The 25,416-nt window shown below is 45.2% G+C and overlaps 2 protein-coding genes and 1 long non-coding RNA gene across 15 annotated transcripts in view; 2 read left to right on the forward strand and 1 right to left on the reverse strand.

Moving 5' to 3' along the window:
* Positions 1-3,611, forward strand: part of FEZ1 (fasciculation and elongation protein zeta 1) — a 58,251-nt gene extending 54,640 nt beyond the window's left edge. For all 7 annotated transcript variants that reach the window (XM_053269115.1, XM_053269113.1, XM_053269114.1 and 4 more), the window contains one exon: positions 106-3,611. In XM_053269115.1, the coding sequence (XP_053125090.1) occupies positions 106-122 (17 nt within the window). In that variant the 3' untranslated portion in view covers positions 123-3,611. The remainder of the gene's footprint in view (positions 1-105) is intronic.
* Positions 3,612-5,145: 1,534 nt separating this feature from the next.
* LOC128333559 (uncharacterized) overlaps positions 5,146-25,416 on the forward strand; it is a 39,818-nt gene continuing 19,547 nt past the window's right edge. For both annotated transcript variants that reach the window (XR_008310971.1, XR_008310970.1), the window contains exon 1: positions 5,146-5,292. This is a non-coding gene — a long non-coding RNA (uncharacterized LOC128333559). The remainder of the gene's footprint in view (positions 5,293-25,416) is intronic.
* The window catches only part of PKNOX2 (PBX/knotted 1 homeobox 2), a 212,994-nt gene continuing 207,777 nt past the window's right edge, over positions 20,200-25,416 (reverse strand). For 5 of the 6 annotated variants that reach the window (XM_053269106.1, XM_053269107.1, XM_053269103.1 and 2 more), the window contains 2 exons: positions 21,799-21,977; positions 20,200-20,835 (listed from right to left, as the gene is read on the reverse strand). In XM_053269106.1, the coding sequence (XP_053125081.1) occupies positions 20,594-20,835; positions 21,799-21,977 (421 nt within the window). In that variant the 3' untranslated portion in view covers positions 20,200-20,593. Of the gene's footprint in view, positions 20,836-21,728; positions 21,978-25,416 lie in introns of all 6 variants that reach the window. The other variant, XM_053269108.1, reaches the window with a different exon arrangement.

Raw genomic sequence — 25,416 nt, forward strand, 5'->3', positions numbered from 1 at the left:
TCAGCCATGCCTCCCGAGAAAGCTGGATGTTGAGTTCCAGGCTGTGACAAATATTATCCACTTGGTCCTAAACTGCCCTTCCTGAACTGTCTTTCTTTCTTCCAGTTCTCTGTCCTACCTAAGCTCCGTGCGCTGAGCACCATCAAACCAACGGGAGATAACAAGGCCAGTGTGTCATTCCATCACAGGGACTGCATGACATAATGTAAACTCTGAATTGTGTATTTAAAGATGTATAGTATTAACCCAGATTAAACTTGAGCGAAAGTATTTCCTTTGCTGTCAGTTTCTAGTCCTAGTAAACGTCTGAATGCATGAGTGAAGACAGATGCTGCTCGTATTTCTCTCTTGGGGAGACAGTGCTTCACTGTCCACTGTATACTCTCAGCCCAACTCTTTCCCCTCAAGCGGCGATGAGACTAATTTGAATACTGAAATAAACTTCCATTTAATTAAAAGGTTGTGACACTTCTTGGAGAGATGGTTTGTTGCTCAAAATCCAATTGTTTTGTTCCTTAATCCTCCTGAGGAAAAAACCAAATTTCATCTTAACTGTGGGGGAAAAGCGTTTGACTGTACTTTGTAGGATCTTTTTGTCTGAGCTGGACAGCAATTTACTATGTACAGTGCAGAAAATAGGATAGATTTTAGAATCCCTCATTGGATGGAAGGGGACCCCATTCAAATATGTGATGGTAGAAAAGCTAAAATGATGGAGAGTGTGCAGTTCTTTACGCCTGAGTTATGCTCACTGATTAAGAAACTTGCCTCCATCTGAATAGGTGTCAGATGGAATTTAGAAACGAGTATTAAGAGATATAGTGATGCAGTATTAGTTCAATATTGTGTAGCCAAGAACTTTACAGTTTTTAGAACATTGTTATAGAGAATTGTTGCCCTGTTGGACAGGGTTGCCACTCAGGCAAAGTGATATCTTAACTGGAGTAGTGTCTTGTTGGCATACAAGTTCTCCAGATGCACAGAACTCTTCTATTTTTAAAAGCCAGTTCAGATGTTCAAAAAACCTCTCTGCGAGATGCACCCCATCTCTCTCTGGGTAAACGTTTATGCAGAAATAAATAAATACATTTGCTGTAGGAAGCTAGGAATAGAGGCTCCTGCAACTTTGGCTAAAAGCCAAAGTAAAATGGGTAAAATGAGGTACAATTACTACATACCCTTCAGCTATTAGTTTAACTGAATTTTAACTGGCACTGTAATATTTATATGTGTGAAGAACCTGCAGACTGATGCCACAAACAAATCGGAGGGCAAGTTTGGAAGTATCGAGGGTTGGCAATCACAGAGAAAAAATACATTGTACAAATATTCAGGATATTCCTCCTCCTCCTTCAGAGAGAGGGATTTAGTCCTTACACTCTAAACAGCACATCATATGATATTGACACTTGCAACACAAATGTATACAAGTGAGCTGTGGTGTTCACTACACTACACTACACAAGTGAGATGTAATGCTGTTCACTGGTCTCTCCTCCCATCTATACATTCATCTGAAGCTGTGAAGAGAGCCTGAAATGCAGGGTCATGCAGAGAGAATCTCTGCACATAGTTGTACATGCATAGGTCTGTCCACAGCTTTGGATAGATGTGTTGATGGGATCAGGGGACAGTAGCCACAAGGTGACTCCCTCCCCTCGTTGACATATCTCCGGATGTGTCACGTGAAAAGGAGAATTGTACTTGGCTACCATGCAATTCTGTGGTTAGTGATTTGGAATTATCTATTAATGCAATAGGTATAAAATATGAGGTAAAATGGGAAGTTCTTCAAACTTGGACCAGTGTAACATCCTTTCTACTTTCCCAGTGTGTGGCTACGAAGGAGACTCTTACATACCAGTTAAGGGTGGTTATCAACCTGACCACTGAGTCTTCTGTGGATTGCTTCAATGTTGAAAGCCGTGAGGGAAACTATCTGGAGGTAGGAACCGGAGTTCTTGCATAGTCTCTCACAGATATTCCCACGTCATCCCCCCCCCCCCCGGACACAGATACAGTTTCCTGGTGATGACCTCCGTGACTATGGCAGCCCACTTTCCGCCCATGATAATGGGGATAAGATTCCAGGTAACAATGGCTGTAGGCGAAGGCACAGCTGGGGATAGTTCAGCGTACATCATGTGAAGTCTTTTGAATATCTGAACTAAGAGCTGTTCAAGCAATTGTTTCATGGTGTAATTTTTGTTCTGTGTTACTCAAAAGGTTGCATACCTAAACTAGTAAAGCACTGGCATAAATGTGTAGTGTAGAGTGATCTACTTTTTCTTTTTCTCTATCTCTCCCTCCTCCATCTTCTGCTTCTCTTGGAAAGAAAAAGGTTTTCATGCCACTGGTGCAAACTACCTTAGGTTCTGGCCATTAGCAGAAGACCAGTGTATTATATAGGCTGAGTGCATGCTGAAGCAATAGCACGACCCCTTCAGTATGCAGCCAGCTGCAGTGCAAATCTTCTCAGACCACAACATGTCACTTTGGTCATGTGAATTGGCTCTCTGTGCAATTCTGATGAATACAGAACCTCCCCCAACACAAAACACAAGACCTTGTCCAAATATCACTCGATTATTCCATCAAACCTACAATTAGTCACCAGATGCAGCAGAGGTCTTGGATTCTCTTTCTCTTGCCAGCTGCATTTACCCACATTCCTCTTCTGTGGGGGTTCCTGTTCTCTGTATCTGATTATCCTACCAACCATGCAAGTATGACTAGCAAGACTGAAATCCCTTTCTTGGAGGCTCTGAGCCTGCCAATAGAACTGATTTTAATTGTCAGCTATGATCAGGGTTCAATTATCCGGTGTATTGCTTCTCTCAGCTTTTTCTCTCCAGTTTCTACTTTGTCCCAGAAACTTATTCTTCCAGGAATCAATGGTTGGCTTACTTTTGAGCTTATTTCTGCCAAGAAATGGGTAGGCCGTATGGAACTGCGGCACCCACAGGTGATGTCTGCCAAAACCCCTCCTAGACTGTACAGTACAAGGCTGTAGGAGGTCTGAATGGGGACATAAGTGGGGTCCTGGCTCCTATTCCGGTATCATTTCTATGTCACTAAACAGCCTTTCATGTAGAAAGGATTCTCTTTGGTCTGCTCTTAAGGAATGTATGACTGTGCAGCCTACTTCAGTGACCATCCTGCGAAAAGGATGCAGTTGTGCAGGTAGTCTCAGCCTCAACACAGCGGACTTGTTGATTTCCCAATGCCAAACAGTCATAGTTCTGTTCTGAGCTGGAATTGAGTCTGAACTTGAGTCCAAGAAGCTTTTGGGCAATGCCAAAAATGGCTCATGGCTGGGGATCGCTGGCAGGCCTGGCTATCTCTTCAACACATGACAATTCCTTACGAAGGAGACTGTTGTGAGCCAGTGCTGGGCATAGCCACTCCTGCTCTCAAGGACTAGTTTATCCCTTCGGCAGCAGTCGTTTGGAAGAACCCTCTTGTCTTTTAACAACTATGAGACTGAACTTGCATAAGTAGGTTCTCTATTTTTCCATGGCTCTGGATTATGTAACTTTCCTCATTGTTTCTCTTTTTGTGTACCATGGGTTTTAAATATGAAATAATAATAAAAATGAAATACCAGGGAATTGCAACAACCATGTGTAATTTGTGTAAATGCATGAGATCTTGATAAAAGCAAAGAAAACATACATGAAAACCAGAGAGGTTTCCTTGTCAGAAATTAAAAACTATTTATGGAAACCATCAGAAACAAAATAATGATAATAACTCAATGAGAAAGTACAGAAGTCAGAAGTTCTGCAATCTGCAGGAGACCATTGGGGTGTAGCTAGGGGAGAGGGGGCCCGTGTTTGCCCCTCTCCTCGGTGGCCTATCAGAGTGAGGGAGATATTTGAAGAAAATAGGGAGGGGTGGAGCTGGGGGCCCCTCTGGAGCTTGGGGGCCCGGGTTCTTTGAACCCATCTGCTCAACTATAGCCACGCCCCTGGGGACCATTTAATAGGGGAAAAACCAATTGGCTTCCCAACATGTTTCAAGACCAACAGCTCTTCATTGGAGGTGTGTGTTAAAGGAATACTTACATATCTATAGCTATTAAATACTGTAACTTACACCACTGTATAATTCAGAACAGATAAACTGTAAATAAACACCATGAAAAAAATCTTCTAAGATGATGAAAACAACAACACATAATACCAGTATATATGGAATACTCTCTGTTCCCTAATATTTGGAATTATACCCCCTGGAATTCTGATTATTTCAAGTAGCTGCTGTCTGGACCTCCACAAGTCTGTTTTGCTTTACCAGGTGAATGATACCCAATGCTGCTGCTTTTCCTCTGGTCCCCAAAGCCTGTTAAATAATTGTGGGGGGTGGGGGGAGGGCGGGGGAGAGATCAGGCCACCACATGTCTGGTTCCCACTCTGTGTGTGTGTGTGTATGTGTGTTGATGCATGTGCATGCTTGCGCTTTCCCATATTGCATTTTGAGTGGCAAAGGTGTTTCAGCTGCAGTTCACAAAATGGCACCAGGAAGGCGGCGGGGTGGGTGGGGGAGGGATGCCGTTGCACTGTGCATGCACCCTTCCACACAGCTGTCCATGTGTTTGATGCTCTTGCTGACAACCCCACTTTATTCATGCAAGGCTTGCTTCATGTGCCAACCCCTGCACCTACCTCCGTCCCCGGTAGTTCTGTGTTTGGAGATGGCCCAAACACTTCATTGCTAGTGAAGGCGGCCGCAGGTCAAGCCTTGCAATTATGTCAGTGCTCTTTCTTCCCTTTTTCTTTTTGATAGTGTTGTTTTAAAAAGAGTGCCCCAGTGAGCAGTCTGGCAGGGCTCTAGCGGCGAACCTCAGCTTGTGGTCGAGGTCCAGCCCAGACACAAGAAGCAGCATTGGCTGGCTTATGGGTCAGGCCCTCCGTTTATAGCGTAGGAGCGGACCCAAGGGAGGGGGTTTTGCTTAGGTCTTCTCTTCCCTGCCCGGCTGTTCGGCTTGGGGATGGGGGTTTCCAGCATGGGTTGCCAACTCTGAAGGAAGCTATTTTTGGAAATTCGAAAAACAGAAACATCCTCCTCCCGCCGCAAAATATCTCACAACCTCAAGCCTTTAAAACCACCCGGGATTGCTTTTGCTAATTCACCCGGAGACTGAAGCCAGTTCCTGGCCCTGTTCTGGAAGGTTGCCATGGCAACCCCTAATTCCGAGATGGCTGCACCGCTAGAAACCAGGATTCATGGCGCCACAAGCGTCCTCACTGTGCAGGCCTGAAGGCCCACCCAGCCACCCATCCCGGCACTGTGAGTTGTGGAGCTGAGCTTCAATGGTCTATATATAGCAGCAGCTGCCCTGTACAGATTCTTGTATGTTGCTCTCAATTATTACTTGAAAAAGAGGAGTGGTCAACACACCTCGGCAATATGTTGCATTGTAAATTGCAGCGGGGTCTAGGGTTATTATTATTAATATTATTATTTTGCATTTATATCCCACTCTTCCTCCAAGGAGCCCAGAGCGGTGTACTACATACTTAAGTTTCTCCTCACAACAACCCTGTGAAGTAGGTTAGGCTGAGAGAGAGAAGTGACTGGCCCTGAGTCACCCAGCAAGCATCATGGTTGAATGGGGATTTGAACTCGGGTCTCCCCGGTCCTAGTCCAGCACTCTAACCACTACACCACGCTGGCTCTGGGTTGTCAACATTTCGTTGCCAGAAAGAGGGGCACAAGTTTGTGGGGGTGGGCTGGGAAGTATATGCAGTGGTAATAATAAAAAGCCTGAGTATTATTGACATAAATGTAATTGAATTATATACTGTTGAATAAATGAGGGACAAATGCTGTCCCTATGGAGACCAACATTTCATCCCTGAAATGAGGGATATCCTGCATAATGAGGGACAGTTGGCAACCCTAGCAGGGTCCCCTTTGGTCAGCCCTTGGCTGGAATTCGATCACGCGACTATTAGAGACCTGTCCTTCTGGGCTGATCAGACAAGTTCCTGAATTGCAAGGTAAGGTTTTACTTGTAAAGCAAGCCTGCTGGATTTAAAGAGCTACCTGGCTCTTCATGGGTTAAATGATGTTCCAGCTCTGTTCTTTTTAGAAGGACTCAACCTAATGCCTTCTCCTTAACGCAGGTCAGGTGCAGAGATGAGCCTTATTCCCTCTCTCAAGGCACCTTTTTAAAAAAAATAACTAGTACTATAGGCCTGCAGAAGGTTTCAGCTTCTTTAGGAATCCCAAATCACCATGGTCTCAGTAAGTAATTCTATGTATTTTCTTTGGTTATTTTGTTTGCATCAACGATAAAAGCGAGGTGCTTTAACCCCTGAGAATCCAGAGTTGAAGAGCATGCAATTTGTATTTCTTAATATTTGACATTTGTTTTGTTTTAAAATGTATCCATATTTCCTTTATATTTGGAGTAAAACCAGGGGTGTGAAATTCCAAAGGGCCTATGGTCAAGTGTATAATATGAAATATCAAGTACTGTACAGTACTCTGGCTAGCTTTCATTTTTGTCTTTGTCTTACAAGTTTTTTAAATTGCATATTTTAATAGCTATTTCTGGATATTATATGGCGCTGAGAAAAAGTTTGGTTTTGATTTATTTGTTACCTAATTAGTTAGGCATCTGATTTGGGATGAGCCCATTAATTGTGCCAAGAACACTCTGGCTTCAATTTGGTTCTGAATTAGTCTCATTGTCCATACTTTGTACATTATTGTGTCTCAAGAATCAGCATTGTTTAATTCATTGCCTTGTACTGCATTTGGAAAGTCTGGTTTCAGTTATGCAAGGGTATCATGGTAAGACCTTGCGGCATGATTCTCATTATTCTGCTTGGGGTTCACAAACTCTTATAATTTCTGCCTGTATATAATACTGATTATATGGCTTAGAATACCCTGTTAGGCCTCTGATGAAGAGTTTGAAATGGGTTGGGATTCCAACTGAGACCTCCCCACCTCCGGTCACTAGTAGGAACTAGCCCTATTCAGACATTATTAAGAAGGATGATGTACTCAAGTACACCATCCCAAGCGGGAATAGAAGCCCTGCCCTGCTGCCGCAAATCACTTCCCTCCTGCCCTAAGCACGACTTCTGCTTTCGTCTAGTGGATTTGTGGATGCCTACCATGCTACTTTCTTGAGTGCTGTGTTTACAGAATTGGAAATGTATGTAATTCATGCAGTGCTTAGAGGGCCAGAGACTCTGGCTTAGGAATAATTCTCAGGATGTGGAAGATATTCAGGGTTTAATGGTCTGGCTCTTCCCTTGCATACAATAACAAATACACTAATATCCTTCCTTCCTTCCTTCCAGAACTTCTGGGACGGACTAGCCAGGGCAGCACAACTTCAGCCCTCCTGCAGATGCTGGACTACAACTCCCATAATCTCTGCCCATTAGCCACAGTTGCTGGGGATGATGGGAGTTGTAGTCCACAACTGCTGGAAGGCCAAAGTTGCGTGTCCCTGGGTCAGACAGAGATATGACGACTGTCCTTTTCCCTCTGCTGTGAAATCATAGCTCTAATAAGTAAAAACCTAGACTGCTTGAAGCAGCTCTACAACTGTAAGCAAATGATATGCTATCTGATTTCCATAGAACAAATGATATTTATAGAACAAAACTGGACAAGGCAAAAGAGAATACAATATAATCACCATTTGTGAAGTTGCCATCATTGCCTTGGCCACATAGTCACCGTGATTGGAAAGCGCATTCTAAAATACTGGCCTGGGTATTTTAGAATCCAAGGAATTGATCCTATGGAAAATATGCCATAAACTAATTTCTTAAGTGGTAGCTTTCCTTATCTAGGCCATCAGCATACATTTGAAAAAGAAAATATTTGGCCCAATTGCAACAGCCCTGAGATAAAAATAAATACCCCACCCACAAGCTTTCAGAGAGATGACATTAATTTTTGTGCATTCCCTCCTTTCTGACAGTTGTTCTGACTTTGTTTTAAAACACATTCTTGATACAATGGGTTTTGTATCCTCTGCTTCTAGACACGCTCAGGAAAAACATAAATAAAAGGTGCCAGCAAGAGGACTTTGAATTACCTCCACACCCCACTCAAAAAGGAAATGTTAATTTGAATATGCGTTCCCAAATAGGCTTGCCAGTTTTGACCTTGGTTGTGGCAATGGTCATTCTGTGCATTTGGGCTTATGATAAGATGAGTGCACATCTTGACTTGTGCACATTCAATATGAGGTTGCGGTATTTTTGCAGGGAGAGTGCATTTAGGAAACTCCATAAATGACAACCCCCTGAAATCATGCGATAGCCCTGCTCCATACAGCTGTATCTACAGATATGGAGGACTAGTGGAATTGTGTCCATTTGCTTTGCCCGCTATCTTCCATCTGTTTGTTGCTTTGGATGGATCCTATGCATGTCCGAATGTATATATGAAAACTCTGTGTGTGTGCTTTGGAACGCTGCAAAATGCAGGGTCCCCCGATTGAGAGATCCTATGCCTAGATCCTAGTGCCTATGTGTATGTGGGGGACTCTCTTCTGACCTATTACATGGATTCGTAACATTTTGCATCCATGGACTCACCTCCCCACCCAGATCCTCAAGTATTTCTCAAGGCTTGGGTTGCCATATAGAAAAGTGGACAGGCCTCCCATATGTCTTAAGAGATGCACAGGAGTGTGTGTGTTTAAAACAATTTAAAACACATCTTTTAAAATAGGCTTTTTAATGTTTTATCTGCTCCTTATATCTAGTAGATTATTTAGTCTTGATAGTTCTCAGTTTTTAGCTTATTAATAACTTTTAATTTACAATTCTTTTAAAAAGTTATTAATGTAGTTTTAGCTTGGCCTTCTAAATTGTTTAACTTTATTAATCTTTTATTCTACATTGTATCTATTTTATTAATGTTGGAAACCTCTCTGAGTATTTGTGTACTGGAGGTGCAGGGTACAAATATTTAAAATGTCATGCAGGGTGAAGAAAAGTGGCACCTGCTGAAATTCCCTCTTCTGTGCATCAATTAAGAGTACAGGATGCATGCCCTCTCTTTCCATACGGCAGCCCTATCCATGGGCCCCCATTCCATTTATATATTTTCATCAGATTCCAGTAAAAAATAGAGGGGGAGGGGGTGGAAATAAATACTCAAAATCGTTCTTTTCAACAGCTTTATTCTGGCTCACTAAAGTAAAGTGTGCCCTCAAGTCAGTGTCCACGCCTGCCGCTGTGGTTTTTCTTTGGTAGAATACAGGAGGGGTTTACCATTGCCATCTCCTGCGCAGTCTGAGATGATGCCTTTCAGCATCTTCCTGTATCGCTGCTGTGCAATATAGGTGCTTCCCATAGTCTGGGAAACATACCAGCGGGGATTCGAACTGGCAACCTCATGCTTGCTTGTCAAGTCATTTCCCACTGCACCGTTAGGTGGCTTCTGGCTCACTAGGGTGCTTTCCAGTCTAGCTGCTCAACAGCAGCAAAATGCCTCCGTTCAGGCAAGTCGCATTGAAAACATAAACAGCAGGGGGAGCAGTCTTGCCGCACCTAGCAACCTGGAAGAACAGCAACTTCCTTGTGCCGGACATATGACGTCCTAGCTCTATATCGTAGCAATTAAATTCGAGACAAGGCATTGGCAATGTGAACGGCACCCTGCTGTCCGTGTAGGGACTGTGGTGTCGCAACACAGGAAGAGACGGCCTGACCCTGTTGTAGGGTCTAGTCTGGAAAGCGCCTAGGAAGCACTTAAATTAAGTGGCAGCAAAGATTTTGCATAGATCACTTGGGCCTACTCCCCGTGGATGCCCAGGGGGCCCATGCACCCTAGGTTAAGAACCCCTGTTCTGAAATGTATGGAGATTAAGATGTAGGTCCAGTGGGAGCAATCCTGCTTCCCTCTCCAAGCATGCATATCCTTGGATATGGTCACATGAACAGGGCCAAGTTAGAACCTTTCAATGCTTGGAGATGCACACTAATTAATCGTTGTCAAAGGCATTACTTCACAGTCAAAATACATCTGTTCCCTTGCTTCTTGTATCGGGAAGACCCCAGCCCAGAAGCCCCTTTACTCCCCTCTGATACTGGGGGAGGCACAAGTTCATACCCCTCCCCACAAAGCAGAGAAGACCAAGGGGAGAGGAAAGACGGCAACAATATTGCATTTATCCAGATTGCCAAATGATTCTTACTGTTGGGAAACAGCAATTTATTCTAGTTTTAGAGGTGGGTGCTTATTGAAAGCATGGCTGGCAGCCTCTAGCGACTGGAATGCAAGGAGATAAAACAGAAATTAAAAACTGCTCACCAAAGAGACGGCGTACCGGGTTGATGGGCCTGCATTGCATAGCTCCCTGCGGTGACGAGAAAATAATTTGTTACCACTTCTTTGTGCACTTCCCATTGTCTGGCCCACCCCCCGCCGTCTCTCTTGCTGTTGTTGCAATACGAGCAAGGTCGTCTTCTGCCTCGCCATACAAGGAACATTCATTTTTATTTATTAGTGTACTTTTGAAAACATTCTGAAGAACCGAGTGGAGCTGCTGAAGTTTTCATGCATATTCATGCTAGCTTCAAAGTGGTAAATATGCAAATTGGCAGCAGAGGAGCTGGCTGGGTTTTTAATCAGGACCAACTGAAGATCCCGAAGGAAGCTCTTCACCTAGCGTTTGCTGTTCTTATCCTCTTCCCCCTCACTCCCTGCCCAATGATCCCTTTCTATTCCCGGCAGAACTTTTACATCAATATATAAGAAAGCTGTGATAAAGCATTCAAGTGCAGTGAGATGGTTGACCTTCATTATTGGGCAATCAGAAGGTTGCACGTTTGTTGCATGAAGTTGTATTAGAGAGATGGACCCCTCTTGTAGGGCACAGCTTTGTTGCAGAAAATAAATCCACTCCTACAAGGGTACACACAAGTACAGATCTGTGCAAAGGTACAGTTATTCACAGATTATATTGAACAGAGGTACAGCAGTTCACGTTGTCCCATGCATTTGAGGGACCTGTAGCCAGTTTCACTTTCCAAATGAACACTTGGGACAGCATTCGTATCTGAACAGTCTGTTATACAAGTGTATAGATGATTGTGCATGTTTTTGTGTGAATGACTGTACTTGCCTTCTTGTTAAAAGTGAACCTGGGTACAGGCCCCTCAAATGCATGGGGCAGATAGGAAGTGTATTGCTGTGCATGTGTTGGACATAATGTGTGGATTACTGTACCTGTGTGCAGATCTGTACCTGTGTACGCTGTACACTTGTACAGGTGCTGAACATAATGTATGAACAGGGCTAGCCGTTCACACAAAAACATGTATGAGTGACATGTGCAACAATGTCTGGACAGGGCTCTAGTCTCCACTGATTTAAAAGCCAGGAGGGTATTGGTGTGCTCAAGAATACTCAGGAATAATTGTCCTGGGCGCTTTCCAGATTAACCCTTACTACGGTGTCACTGCAGATCTGCAAAGTGTCCTTCCGTATTGCCTGTGTATCGACATCGCAGTCCCTGCGCTATCAGCAAGGTGCCGTTCACATTTCCGATGCTGCCTTTCGGGTTTTATTGCTTCGTTACAGTCCTACAACGTTATTTTAAAAAAGCAAGCTGTATGTTCCCATTTTAGGGTGTTTCTGGCAAATTAGAAAAGACTGCTCCCCCTGCAGGTGGATTTGTGCAACACCTTTGTGTTGTCACTTCGATCCCACTAAGCCAAAGCATTTTACAGCGGTTGTAGCCTGTGTAGTCTGGTAAACACCCTGAGGCTGCAGTATTTAATCAGCATTTGAGAGTACATAACATGGCGGCTGTGGGAGCACATATATAACTTGGCAGACTGCACAGCATGCTGCATAGGATCTTGGAGCGAAATGAGGCATCAAGTGAGAGTTTGTGGCATCTTTCCCCCCCAACTACTAGCTACTGATGGGACCGTTTGGATCATGGCAGATGGCACAGAGAGGGGGCATTAACCCTTTGCCCCCTTGCTATAGCCCCAAATGGTGAAAAGCTGGGAAACCCAGTCCTTTGAAGGAGCTGGGTATGTTTAGTTTGGAGAAGAGAAGATGGAGGAGATATTTGAAGATGGCTATCATATATCTGTTGGGGCATAGGGGAGCTTGGCCATGGCCGGAGGGAGCTAGACCACCCCTTAGGATTCACAATCGCATGCACAAAGCACACACGCCTCCCTCAGTGTCTGACGACAGATGCAAGTGGGCGGCAGGGCCAATGCCGAGGATGGGCCCATCAGCCCTGGCAGGGCTTCCCTAGTCAACGGTTTGTGGAATTGCTGACTGGGAGCTCCTTTCCCTGCCTTTTCAAGACCTTGGGAAGCTGTAAATCTGAACAGAAAAGCAGCAAGGAGAGGGCCTGTGGGTTTCCCTGCTAAGAATCACTCTCCCCAATCTCTTTTTCTTTCCACAAATGAAAAGATGTGGAGGCCCAATTTATTTCCTCCCATGGGTGGAAGACTGTTGAAGTAGCAATTTTTGAGTAGACAAACAGCAGGAAGGGAGATGGTTGGGCAACTCGTGTCTCCTCTGCTGCTGCTCATGATTGCAGCCTCTCCAAAATGGTTCATTTTTCTCCTAACAGTTTTCTAAAACCATACCTGTTACAGATGTGAGGGAAAATAATTAGATACGATGCTCCTAAGAAATGTAGTGTTAAACTGTGAGAGTCTAGATTCCCTCACCTATCATGGCTGGAGAACTCCAGTGGTACTTGGAGACAGTGGTCCCTCTAATTCGTTTCTTCTCTGTGTGGAGTGAGTTTTGTTCTGGGCAGCAGTATCAAGGCAGTGTGTGCGCACACTGAGTGGGATCTAAAATGAACTGAGCGGACATCCAAAAGCTTGTGCACATGTGCACACCTTAGAGGAAGCAGTGCTTGGAGAGTGTTGGTTGGTTTAACGTTTTCATCTTCAGAACCAGTGGTAAATCTCCAGCATCCTTCTATGAGCAATGAACCTTGGACAATGAAACGCTTAATGCAATCTTGCATGCAGGTTGCCTCTTTCCAGTCCCATTAGAACTCGCCTTTTCTGTTTCATCATGTAAAGTGTTGTCATGCTTTCTTGGGCAGCTAATTTGGGTCTGTGAGTTCCCCACTGTGTCCCCAGAACAGAACTCCTGTGCATCTGGGCTGCCTCATTCATTTCAAGTGAGGCAACTGATTGGCACACACAAAGGAAAGGTTCATGTAGGTTGGCTTCCTCCGTTAAAGGAACTGGACTGAACTGGCATTTATTGGAGGTTGCTGGGGCAGCCCAAGGTATTGTGGGACCTGAAGTGAAGGGTCAAATGCTGCCTTGCCCCACACTTCTGGTGGGGGCCCACCCCCTTTCAAAGCTGAATCTTGTAAGCTTTGAAAGTGGGGGTGGGGGAGGAGGAGGGAAGTTGCCAACAGCCCCACTTTTCTCCTTGTGCTTCTTGCAAGCTTTGCAGGGAGTTTGAGGAGAGGCACTCCTGGCAAAGATTGCAAGGGTCAGATTGATGCAATGGCAGTGGTCATTTTGCCACTCTGATGATACCCCAATAATCTACTGCCTGAGGAGACTGCTTCACCTTGCCTCATGAAAGGGCCGCCCCTGAGCATTACAGTAGCTAGTTAGCTACTACAGAAGTTCAGTCTGAAATGTTGCCTTGATGACCTTTTGAGAATGGAATCTAGCTGCTTTGGGACTTATATCCCTTCAGTGGATTTGGGTTTCTGTTTATTCTTTATTCCCAATTCTTTTTATAACAAGAACATAGAAATAAACTCACAATAAAATACAGCTGGAAAACCTCATCTGGTAGCACTTTATAATAAATGGACATGAATTAATACTAAATTACAATGAATTTTCTATGAAATTACATATTACATTCATGCCATATCAGTATCCAAAACGGGCTCTTTACACCCACCAATATTCTAATACATTCCCAAGGAATTATTGTTGATCCAATCCTTAATGTAAAGTGATTCATTAAACCTCTCAACTCCTCAAAGAGCCAAAAGAAGGAGCAAAATTGAAACCTGTGCCTCGTGAGAGAGGAAGGAAGGAAGGAATTCTTAGAGAGAAGTAAAGCTTTCAGAGTGTAATAAAATATCAACATGGGTCTTGGAAGTTCAGGACTTTTTTGGCGTTGAGGAAGGTGTGCAAGCCGTGAGCAAAGGATGGAGTTTCCAAGGAAGACAAACCAAAAATGAAAATTTTCTTCCCTCCTTCCCTTTGGGAAAGTGAGCCTTACTGTAGTTATGGCATCAAAGGGAAGCAAAAAACCAGACTGACTGAATAACACTTATAAATAAGATGATTGAAGTCTTAGATGTCTATTGAAACATTGAAACATCAGCTTTTTCCAGGGGGGGAAATACATTCATGTTAGGGAAATTTAACAAGCTGCTAACCCAGAGACCCCCAACCATTCCTCTGAAGCTGATCAGCTTTATTATTATTATTATTTTGTACACTGGAGACTTTTTCCTGAGCACAATGTACAAAGATACAAAACAAAAAGAGAAATAATATTTTTAAGTGACAAGGGGGCAATGATATTGAGGAGTACTTTCTTGCACTGGAAGGAAAGGATGAGCGAGAGAAGTAATCTGCGGGTTGGGGGCGGGAAGGTCTTTCTGTCCAGATAAATTCATTCCTCCAAGGCTAGCATGTCACTGCCAGAGTGGCTTCAAATGACCATTTTGTGGCAGGGTGGCCACTTTAGAAAGTTGCAGCTGGCAGCTCTAATCCAGGAGCAGCTCATCTGAACAAGCCAGGAGGGGTGCAAAAGGAGGCACAGCTGCCTCTCCTTCCTGAGCTCTGTTGGCTCCTCTCTCTGCCATCCTACCAGACCCCAACATCAAGGAGCACATCTGCCTCTCATTAATGCTGGGGTTGGCGTTAACCCTAACCGAGTAGGATGGCAGAGAGAGGAGCAAACGGAGCTTGGGAAGGAGAGGCAGCTGTGCCTCCTTTTGTGCCCCTCCCGGTGGCTTGTTAGGGCGAGCTGCTTCTGCCCTAGCCATATGGAGCTTCTAGCCATATGGAGCTTCTGTTCAATTACTTCTGTTTGGGGAAAATGAGGAATCAAGAGGACCTCGTGAAGTCAGACTTGCCATACAGTGAGCAAGATCTGGAGTAAGTCGGTCATGACTAAACCCCATTCGCATAAATGGAACACAAGCAACTTAAGTACATCAGTTATCATGGGACTTAGGATTCTGTCTAGTGAACAGGGACAGAACTACCATTGGGTGACTCTCTGTGCAGTGAACACAGGCTGCCCAATACAGTTGGGGCCGTGCAATGCCTCCCTCTGCAGCTTCCCACCCCTCCCTCCATTGCTGGTGCCCAAAAGGAGCCAGGCCAAGGGTCTGCCCACTCTCCCTCCACCCTTGGTGCTGGCAAAGCTGATGAGGGCGAATGATGTCACCACCTGGGTGCCTTCCAGATTAGACCCTGCAACGGGGTCATGTCTGATCTCGGAAGTGTGATTTCACACTTCCTGAGTTGTGACACTGCAGTCCCTACGCGGACAGCAGGGTGCCGTTCACATTGCCAATGCCTTATCTCAAATGTAATCGCTGTGATAAGAGAGCTAGGACACCGTATATCCGGCGTAAGGAAGTTGATGTTTTTTCGGGTTGTTAGTTCCTGCGAGACTGCTCCCCCTGCTGTTTATGTTTTCAATGCGACTTGCCTGAATGGAGGCATTTTGCTGCTGTTGAGCAGCTAGTCTAGAAAGCACCCTGGTGCATGTTGCTGGATCGGGATGTCGTTGACCCACAGCACAGTTCTTTGCTGGTGCAAGTGAGGATGGAGGGCAAAGAGATGGGTGGGCAGCTCCCCCTGCTCTGGCCACATGCACATCAGGTCTGCTGGTGCCGATGGAGGGAAGGAGGCAGCAGCCGGTGCGAGGGGGAGCTGCCAAAAAAATCTAGCTGCAGGATGCTGCCCACATTGCTATGCTACTGCTTGTTAATTTTTAGTGGCCGCTGAAAAGGCTCCAATGATTTCATCTGCAAGGGTTTTTCTCCTGTATGCTGAGGCTGATTTGCAACGTTGTCTGTCAAAGTTGCCCACATACGAAGTTGTCCTGGTCACTCTGATTATTTCTGCCTTGTACCTGCATCCTAAGCTTGCTTACCAGGGAGTAAGTCTCATTGAACTATGGGCCACTTTGAACAAACGTGGCCCCAACTGCCCCACTACTTGTGACTAAGGTGGGAATGTGCCGAGAACAGCCTGCTGTAACATCATTAAAGGATGTGCCAATCTGTTCTTGGCACGTCCTTTACTCCCACGTGAGGGGTGATCATCCGAATGGCCCCTCTACACATGTGGCAAAACCCTGTTTAATTAGGGTTTTGCAGCATGTGTATTGGGGTGATTTGGATGATCCCCCCCCCTTACATGTGAGTTGAAGGACTTACGGAGAATCCATCTGCACATCCTTGACTGATGTAGGGGTGAGTACATTGGCGACAGGTCTCAAACCTTATTGCTTGTAAAGGGGATGGCAGGCTAATGGTCACATCTGAGCTGGCTCTCTGTGGGGCTTACTTCTGAGTAAACGTACATAGGATTGTGTTACATGGCCAACAAGCTTGAAGGGTATTGACCACAACTCTGCAGAGATAATGTTGTTCTCTTTCCACTGCATTGATGTTGGGATATAGGCAGGCAGTGACCTGCATAGCAGGATTCAAAGTTTAGGTGCTGGAAAAAGGGCACGTGTGTGTTTCCCTCAAGGTACCTGGTTTATTTACTTCCTACTATTGAGGTTTTTCATCTACATACCAACATCATTAGAGCAGAAATCTGCCCTGTAGATGCACTCTAAGTTGTGCATTTGAATGAGAAGATCCATGCCCTTGGCAAGGTGTGCACATGGACCCCCCTGCCTGTATACAGAGGGTTCCATCCAGGTCAGTGCTGACAGGAATGCATGCACATATTGAAATGAGTAGGAGGCTCCAGGTGTGGAACCTCCTGGACAGATTCCTAGAGTGGGGCAGGTGGCTGGCAATGCCCAATCTATTTGAAGATGCCACCTGCTAGACTGCAGGTGGGCTCTAGAGGAGTCTGTGTGATACAAAAGGATCCTTCAAGTTCTCCTTATTGAAAGTGCAATTGTACCGAAGAAAGAAGGAGCAGACCCAGCTGAAGAACCAAGAGAAGAGGGGAACCTCAGAAGGTGCATTTGAAATGGTTTATTCAGGTGCTGAAAGTGGGTGACTTCTCTGGGGCAACACAGCCAGTTTCATCAAGAGATGAGTTCATATCTGTTTGATCTGAAATGCATCCTTCTCCATAAACAGTTCCTAGTGCACCTCTTTGAGATCCCCTCCTCTCTTCATCTCTGCATTACCACCTGCCCCTTCCATACAGCCCAGTAATGCACAGAACCTCCTGTGATGAACACATAAGCGGGGGGAATATTCCCAGTTTCCCCACTGGTGCTTTTCCACATTTGGAGGCAGTGCCTCCAGTCAGCAGATGCTAGGCAAACCCCACTATCGTTGGAACTGCTGCATGTAGAAGCCTCAAGAGTCACAACCTCCATGGTAATGTTTAAAAGAACTTTTCATGTGTGCATAATCGTGACTCTCCTTTTAAAAAGTATGAAATTGTAACATTTTCACGCTCGCAGAAGCATAGCACACATTGTTTTCATGTTCCCCAGGAGGAAATGGCAGATATCGTCTCACATCTTGCGCAATGCCATGCCAGCAGTTGGAGCGCTGCTGCGTCTGTCTCAACAGCCTCAACAGAGCTGTGCAGGAGGTCAGCGCCGCTCTATTGTAAAGTTGTGCAAAGGCAGTTGTGTGAGGACACCCATGACTTCCAATGGGTATCCTGTCATACAACTGTGTTTGAGCTACTTTACGACAGGGCAGAGCTGCCTTTCTGCACAGGTGTGCTGATGTGGTTCACAGAGATGTTGCAGCATGGGTGATGCTCCATGTTGCACTGCGCACTGTGTGAGCCAGGGGTTCTCAGACTTGGGGTCCCCAAATGTTGTTGGATCTCAGCGTCCCAAATCCCCCAGCCACAATGGCCAAAGGATTATGGATTATACTTGTCCACCAGGGGACAAGTTTGAAAACCCTTGGTGTAAGCCATTATATTTTTCACTCCAGTGAAGGCAGCATAGGGACTAATTTCAAAGATTCCATCACTGGTTTTAGAGCTGTAACCTGAAATTTGAAATAAAGGGCCAGGGAACCCATGCATGAATGAATGCTGTGTGTGTACAGAATGGGAGCATACCTGATAACAGGTGTAAAATATTGCATACCCACCAGATCAGGTGGATTTAATAGCTAGATTTGTAGGAATGTGTTCATTTGAACTAAAAATGGCTGTTTATTGAGTCGCATACTGTGTTATGTTTGGACTCTTAAGTGGGGAAATAGCTTTAGACACAAAAAGGCATTTTTAAGGCTAGTGTATATTATGACTGACACCCAGAAGCTGCTTTAAAGTGCCACCACAAGGGGATCTATATGTGCAGCAACCCACTGCATGGATCAACTTATTTCTCTCCCCTACAATACTAGAAATAGCTAAAACATAAGTCAGTTGAGATGTAATTGGAACTTCTGTTTATTTCATGTAACCCAGATTGCATTTATCATTTGAACCCATGCCATGACTCTAAGTGTGGTTTATGAATGGTCATCTAACCAAGATGTGAACCCTGGGATTGAAGTTGGCTTGTGTAACTAGGTTTAGCATTGCATCCAAACCCACCTGTACAGCTTGCTGAACTGCTGAATTACAGCTTGTTTATTGTGTGGTGCAGGGGTTCTCAAACCTGGACCCCCAGATGTTGTTGGACTTCAACTCCCATGATCCTTCAGCCATTGTGGCTGGGGGATTATGGGAGTTGAAGTCCAACAACATCCAGGGACCCAAGTCTGAGAACTCCTGGTGTAATGGGAATTGCTGCATGGGGAGATTGTAAAGCAACTTCTGCTTGTACTGTGGCTGCAATGTATTCCCTGGCCCTTAGCATCACTTGTGACTGACTGTGGCCCATGGAAAAATGCCATTAGAGATCTTATCCTGAATGTATAAAACACATCCAGTGGAATCTTGGTTTTTTTTGGAGGCCTTTTGATATGGAAGCTTTGGGGGTCTGCAGAAAACTTTGACATAAAAATAAAATAAAAAATACACCGGTTGAGGCATTCCATGGATTAGATATAACACAAAGGGCATTTATATCACCATCTGGATAGCAATTCCACTTAGCTTCAGACACTTCTTTCTTTGAGTGGAAATTCATGATTTTCCTAAGCCAGCCATGGTTTCTCTCTTTGCTTTTTGAACCTGCAGATGCTTGGAAATCAGCCTGTTCATATTTAACTAACGCAGAAAGCCATAAATGTTACCTCTCAAGTTATGATCCTCTAAACAATTAGCATAATTATTCAGGGTCATTCTTTCTTAGCTGACCCCACAGGGAATCAAACCAGATGTACAGTCCTCCCTTGCCAATTGCGAGGGGTCTGTTCCGAGAAAACCTCACGGTTGGCAAGCCATTGAAATCAATGACAAATAGGGTTAGGGGAATCGCAGTTGTGGAAGGACCACAAAATATAGTTGAAAATAGGAAAAAAACCAAAACCCTCCAAATCGCCATGAGTCCGTAAGAGGAGTGAAGGGGAACCCCCCAAATCACGCCAAGCCCCCCAAATCAACCCCTGACCCCACAAAACTGCCAAAAATATCTCGCCAAACCCCGGATACTCGGGTTGTGGTTGGTGAGACCTGCCACAATTTCCCGGTCGTAGATACTTAAAAGTGGGATGAACTGTATGACAAGTGAGGATACTTCATTCATAGAGCGACAGCCTTTCAACTCCATTAGCAAAATGGTTCAGCTCACAGTGTGGTATCCCTTTTTCACATTAGCTACCAAACACAGGCCGGCTCTGTCTGCTATGGGATTTGGACTCTCTCTGGCCCAGTGGAATCCTGAAGACTTGGCATCCAGTTCTTCAGAACCAATCAGGAGTCTACTTGGCATTAAACTCTCTCAATGTTTGTTAAAATTTGCAAACTTTGATTTCCTCCCCTACATCTAGATATTTATAATCCTTAGTCTTTTAGTTTCTTTTTTTGTGTAAAAACCATCAATTTCTTCTCTCTCTTGCATCTATAAACCTCTCATAAAAGCTGTGAAAATGAAAACAGACTTGCCTCTCAATTGCATGTCACAAAAAGGCATTGCATTAGGACATCCATAAAACATTCAGTCATACAGAAAACAGCTTACCCTAAAAACACTTTTTGTTGTTATCAAAAACAAAGGAAAAAAAAAACTGGCCACAATATGTGCCTTGTAAACGTGTGTCCTTCACTTAAATAATCAGCTTGCACATTCGACAGGTCTCTGAAATGTGCATTCACGTCCATTCCTGCAACGGACCGCAGGTAAGCAGGACACTTGGTAAGGGTGTTGTTGAATTACATCTTTCAAGGGATGTGGGGCTTGTATGTTAAAGTTCAGACTCTCTCTACAATTCCTTGGGCCAATGACTTAGGCAAGCAGGAGAAACGGCTTCTTGGGAGGCATCTGCTCCACCATTGACCACAGTTTGCTACTCAAGTGAGTCACTGTGCTCCAAGCCAAGGTCGCTAACATTTGTAGTCTGGAGTTCCTCGGTGTCCTCCTCCAGTTCCTCCTCTTCTTCCTCTTCCTCCTCTTCCTCCTCCATCTCATCATCCTCTTCATCTTCTGTCCCATCGAGTGAGTCGTCATGAGCTGCCATCATGGCCTGCTGCATAGCAATGGTAGCATTATCAGAAGAGAGAGACTGCAGGTTGTCCATATTGATGGAGCCTAGAACGAAAAGCAATAGCTGATAAGCTCCTCCAGGAGTTCTGCTTACCACTAAAGAGCACAATTGTTACATGTGTTAATAGTTATACTTGTATTCCTCCTTTCCACCAGGAAATTTAATTTTCCATAAAATTATTTATTTCATTTATTTACATTTTATATCCCGCTCTTCCTCCAAGGAGCCCAGAGCAGTGTACTACATACTTAGGTTTCTCCTCACAACAACCCTGTGAAGTAGGTTAGGCTGAGAGAGAAGTGACTGGCCCAGAGTCACCCAGCTAGTATCATGGCTGAATGGCGATTTGAACTCGGGTCTCCCTGGTCCTAGTCCAGCACTCTAACCACGCTGGCTCACATCTCCCCTTCCTGGTCCATATCTGGTTGAGTTTTAAGCTTGATTCAGACGTTATGCTGTATGAGTATACAGATGTCTGTAAGCTCATACATGTGTTTGTGTGAATGATTGTGCCAGTGTTCATTTTAAAAGTGCAACTGGATACAGGCCCTTCAAATGCATAATACAGATAGGAAGTGTACTTCTGTTCCTGCGTTCAACATAACATGTGAATGACTGTACCTGTTTGCAGATCTATATCTGTGTACATTGTACACTCGCTCTACGAGTGTTGAACATAATGTGTGAATAGTCCTTTGGAGAGAAGACTTTGTGTGTCTTCAAACCAATCTCCAGACCAGTATTTCCCAACCAATGTCCCATGGAGCACTAGTGTACTGCTGGAAAATGGCTCCTGTGGTGTTCTGATTGCTTAAGAAAATTCCCCCAAACTATCTGAAGAGCACTGAGTGAAGGTTTGGGGGGGGAAATTTGTAGATTATAGATAATATTGGGAAACGACAGAGTGATCAATCAGCCTTAAACACAGATAATCTACCTTTCAAAGTGGTTTGGTCAGTGGGCCCGTCTATATTGCCCCAATGTTGCAGCCAAGCACCAATCCTTACCGTCGGGATTAGTCCCAGGATTGCCTCCTTGCTGCTGCAGCACTCCGGCTGCAATCGAGTTGGGCCAGAATCTCTGCGTGGGCCGGTGCTGGGACTTGATCTTCTTGGCTTTGGGGGCTGGATCTGGATTGCTCGCGTCAAGCATGGGCTGCAGGATGCGTCGCCGGGCATTGATAAACCTGACCACAGGGAGACAGAGTCTGAACGTGCGCATTCCATTACACTTCTTGCACACACCGTTTCCAGTTGAAAGCAAGAAAGAAATAATTGCTCAGATGAGATAGATGGAGAGGAGACTGGACCAGGTGCATAGCTAGGGGGAAGAGGGCTCTTGTTCGCCCCTCTCAGGTGCCAGCCATGCCCCTCTGTGGGATGTCACATTTCCAGCCAGCTTGGTTATCAGCTGAGTGTCTGTGCGATGTTTGTTTCCCCCTATTTCTTGTTTCTTTAATGGCATTTCATTTCTGCGAGCAGACTGGGACACTGCTGGGGAAAAGTTTAAGCCCCCCCTTTTACCCACCCGAACCATGTCCCAGTCTGACTGACATTTACAAAAGAGAGGATGAGGGACTGAACTCTAAGTAAGCCACAAATCTCTTATCTAGTTTGGCTCAGAAACAGAGTGGTTTAAAAGACAGGCAGTTTGACTAAAGTCTCACTGTGCTGTGCATCAGCTAATGCACAGAGGTTAACAAATCCCAGGTGCCAGGGAGCCATGGCACCTAGAAATTTAACTCTGGTGCCTAAACTATGATATCCGGAGATGGTTATTTAATATCATCTTTATCAGTCTCAGGCAGCTTGGTTTGTGTTCGAAGTATAGTATGTTACTTGAAAAGGAGATAAAAGAGAAGTCAATTTGCCCTCTCCCTCCACATCCAGAGGTGCCCCTAGGTAATTTTTGGAGCCTGGATCTAAAGGCCATCCCACCACCACTGCAAGAGAAGCATCACCCCCCAACACATACACACCATGTCACATGTTGTATTTTTAACACATGGGTTCTCGTGGGCCCAAACAGGAACTAAACTCGCAAAAATGTAAGGATGTAAAAGAAGTATATCTATCATTTCTATGGGGGAAGGTATCGCCCACATGCACTGTTTTTCCTGTCCTCCTCCAGCGCCCCCCTCCTGCAGCCTTTGCAGGCAGCACCCCTTGTGGCAGCCATGTGCAGCAAGACAAGGCACCAAGGGAAGTTGCTCAGCCTCGGGAGTTTGCTCCACTCCCAGCGGCTGCTCTCTTTGCTCCGGCTCCTCTTGGCCTCTTTCCCGTTCCTCCCTTGTATCCCCCTCTCCGCAGGCCCGGTCCCACTACAGTCCGCTGCCATAGCGGAGGCAGCAGGCTGGCCACCCTCAGCAGGTGCTGGCAGCCATGCTCAGGAGGAGCACAGTCACATGCTTTGCTGCCAGGTGCAGCGCGGCTGGCAGTGGTACAGCCGCCCCCAGGAGCCAGGGCATTCTTGGGGGAGTTTGAGGGGGCCCCTGGGGTCTAGGGGACTGGACAGAGGTGCACCTGTGTGATTTTGGAGCCTGGACCTAAAGGCTTTTGGAGCCCCCCCCGCATATTTAACACATTTTTAATGTGACCACACCACCTGGGATAGACTAAAAAGGATTTGGGGGCCCCCAGGGGGTGTGAAAGCTCTGGGGTTTGGCCCGGAAGTCCAGGGGTAAGAGCACCTCTGGGACTGGACCTCTGCCCACAAGTCCAGGGGGAAGAGTATCCTGTCCATAATGTCCATCACTAAATCTGGTCATTTTCTCAAGTGTCCATTGTTTGTTTGTTTCCCCCAAAAGGCTCCTATATCTAAATAATGTTTATTAAGGATGGAGTGAAAAAGTCCAGTCCTATGCCTAATCTGAAGCAGTGGAATTGTAGTGCCATCTGTGTGAATTTCAAACATCAGGGCGCTTTCCAGGTAGGCCGCTCAACAGCGGCAAAATGCTTCCATTCAGGCAAATTGCATTCAAAACATAAAGAGCAAAGCACCCAGCAGGGGGAGCCGTCAGGCGAAAACAAAAAACAGGAAAGAACAGCAACTTCTTTACGCAGGATATACGATGTCAAGGCACTCTATCGCAGTGATTAAATTTGAAACAAGGCATTGGAAATTTGAATGAAGCCCTGCTGTCAGCGTGTGGACTGCGGTGTCACAGCACAGGAAGTGTGGAAGCACACTTCAGAGATTCGTCATGACCTGTTGCAGGGTCTAATCTGGAAAGCACCCAGGCATGTTTGAAATTTTAGCTATGTTCTGTACTGCTCTGCTTATAAGAGCCAGCAGAGGGAGCTATTTGAATACTTTTTATCATCCTTCAAATAGTCAAAGGCTAAAACGGTGAAGTGAGGATTCACAACTACTGATTTTTCTGCCATGAGGCATTTCATTTCTGTTTCATGCTGACAAAAAGGATTAGTCTCGCAAATAGTTTTGGATCCATACATGATCTTTCACAGGCACTGGGAATTCAAGTGCTTATTTTAGAGACGGTGGGTGCCATTCTGCGCAGTAAAACCTCGGCATTGGTAAGCGGTTGGGATTGCTGTGGAGACCGGCTGTGGCGAAATGCCTTAAAATAGCGAGTGGGCACTTCTGCAGCCCTGCTTCCCATGGAAATTGTGGAAGGAGCACTACGGAACTGCGCCTGTGCCAGTCTAAGTATTTGCACAACAGCGGTCTTGTGCAAGACCACTGATGGGTTGTTTTTTTAAGGGTCTGCAGTGGCACACAATGTTCAGAACTGCCTGGGTCTCACTGTGAAATGTGTCAGCCATTCTATTAAATATCAATTGAATTTAACAACTTTAAAAATATAGGCCTAGTGTCAGTTATCCCAAGGCTTTTGTATTCACTAGCCAGAACACTGAAAGGTGGGAATAGGGTTTACTTCTTAGTGAGCAACTGGGCAGAATACTGCCAGCGAGCTGTTCCAACCTTATTGCGGAATACTGTATGCTTTTCCTTTTCCAGACCGAAGGAGAACTGATCTGGAAGGAGAGCTGGTCTTGTGGCATCAAGCATGACTTGTGCCCTTAGCTAAGCAGGGTCTGCCCTGGTTGCCTATGAATGGGAGACTGGAAGTGTGAGCACTACAAGATATTCCCCTCAGGGGATGGAGCCGCTCTGGGAAGAACATCTAGGTTCCAAGTTCCCTCCCTGGTATCTCCAAGGCAGGACTGAGAGAGATTCCTGCCTGCAACCTTGGAGAAGCCACTGCCAGTCTGTGAAGACCATACTGAGCTATATAGACCAATGGTCTGACTCAGTATATGGCAGCTTCCTATGTTATTGCAGAATACCGCCTGTGTGATATTTCCTATTGCTTGTATGCTTTTCCTGGACAGAATACTGCCTGTGTGCTTTTCCTTATTGCTCCAGACGTAAAGGACTAGTGTTATATGGAAGTGAGACATTCAGGGAGGGACTCTGGATTATCCCTGAGATTGGTAGGGCCCCCAACAGGCCCCCTGTTTCAATGGCTTTGCTCCTCTATCCCAATTGGACAAAGAAATGCCTTGTCCATAAAAATTCACCAGTATTCCTGGGAGATAAGCCAACTCAAATATGTTGTTTCTAACAAACATAAATGTGAATCTGGATAGGGGCAACAATAT

The sequence above is a fragment of the Hemicordylus capensis genome, chromosome 8, assembly GCF_027244095.1.
Source record: "Hemicordylus capensis ecotype Gifberg chromosome 8, rHemCap1.1.pri, whole genome shotgun sequence".
NCBI classification, from domain to species: Eukaryota; Metazoa; Chordata; class Lepidosauria; order Squamata; family Cordylidae; genus Hemicordylus; species Hemicordylus capensis.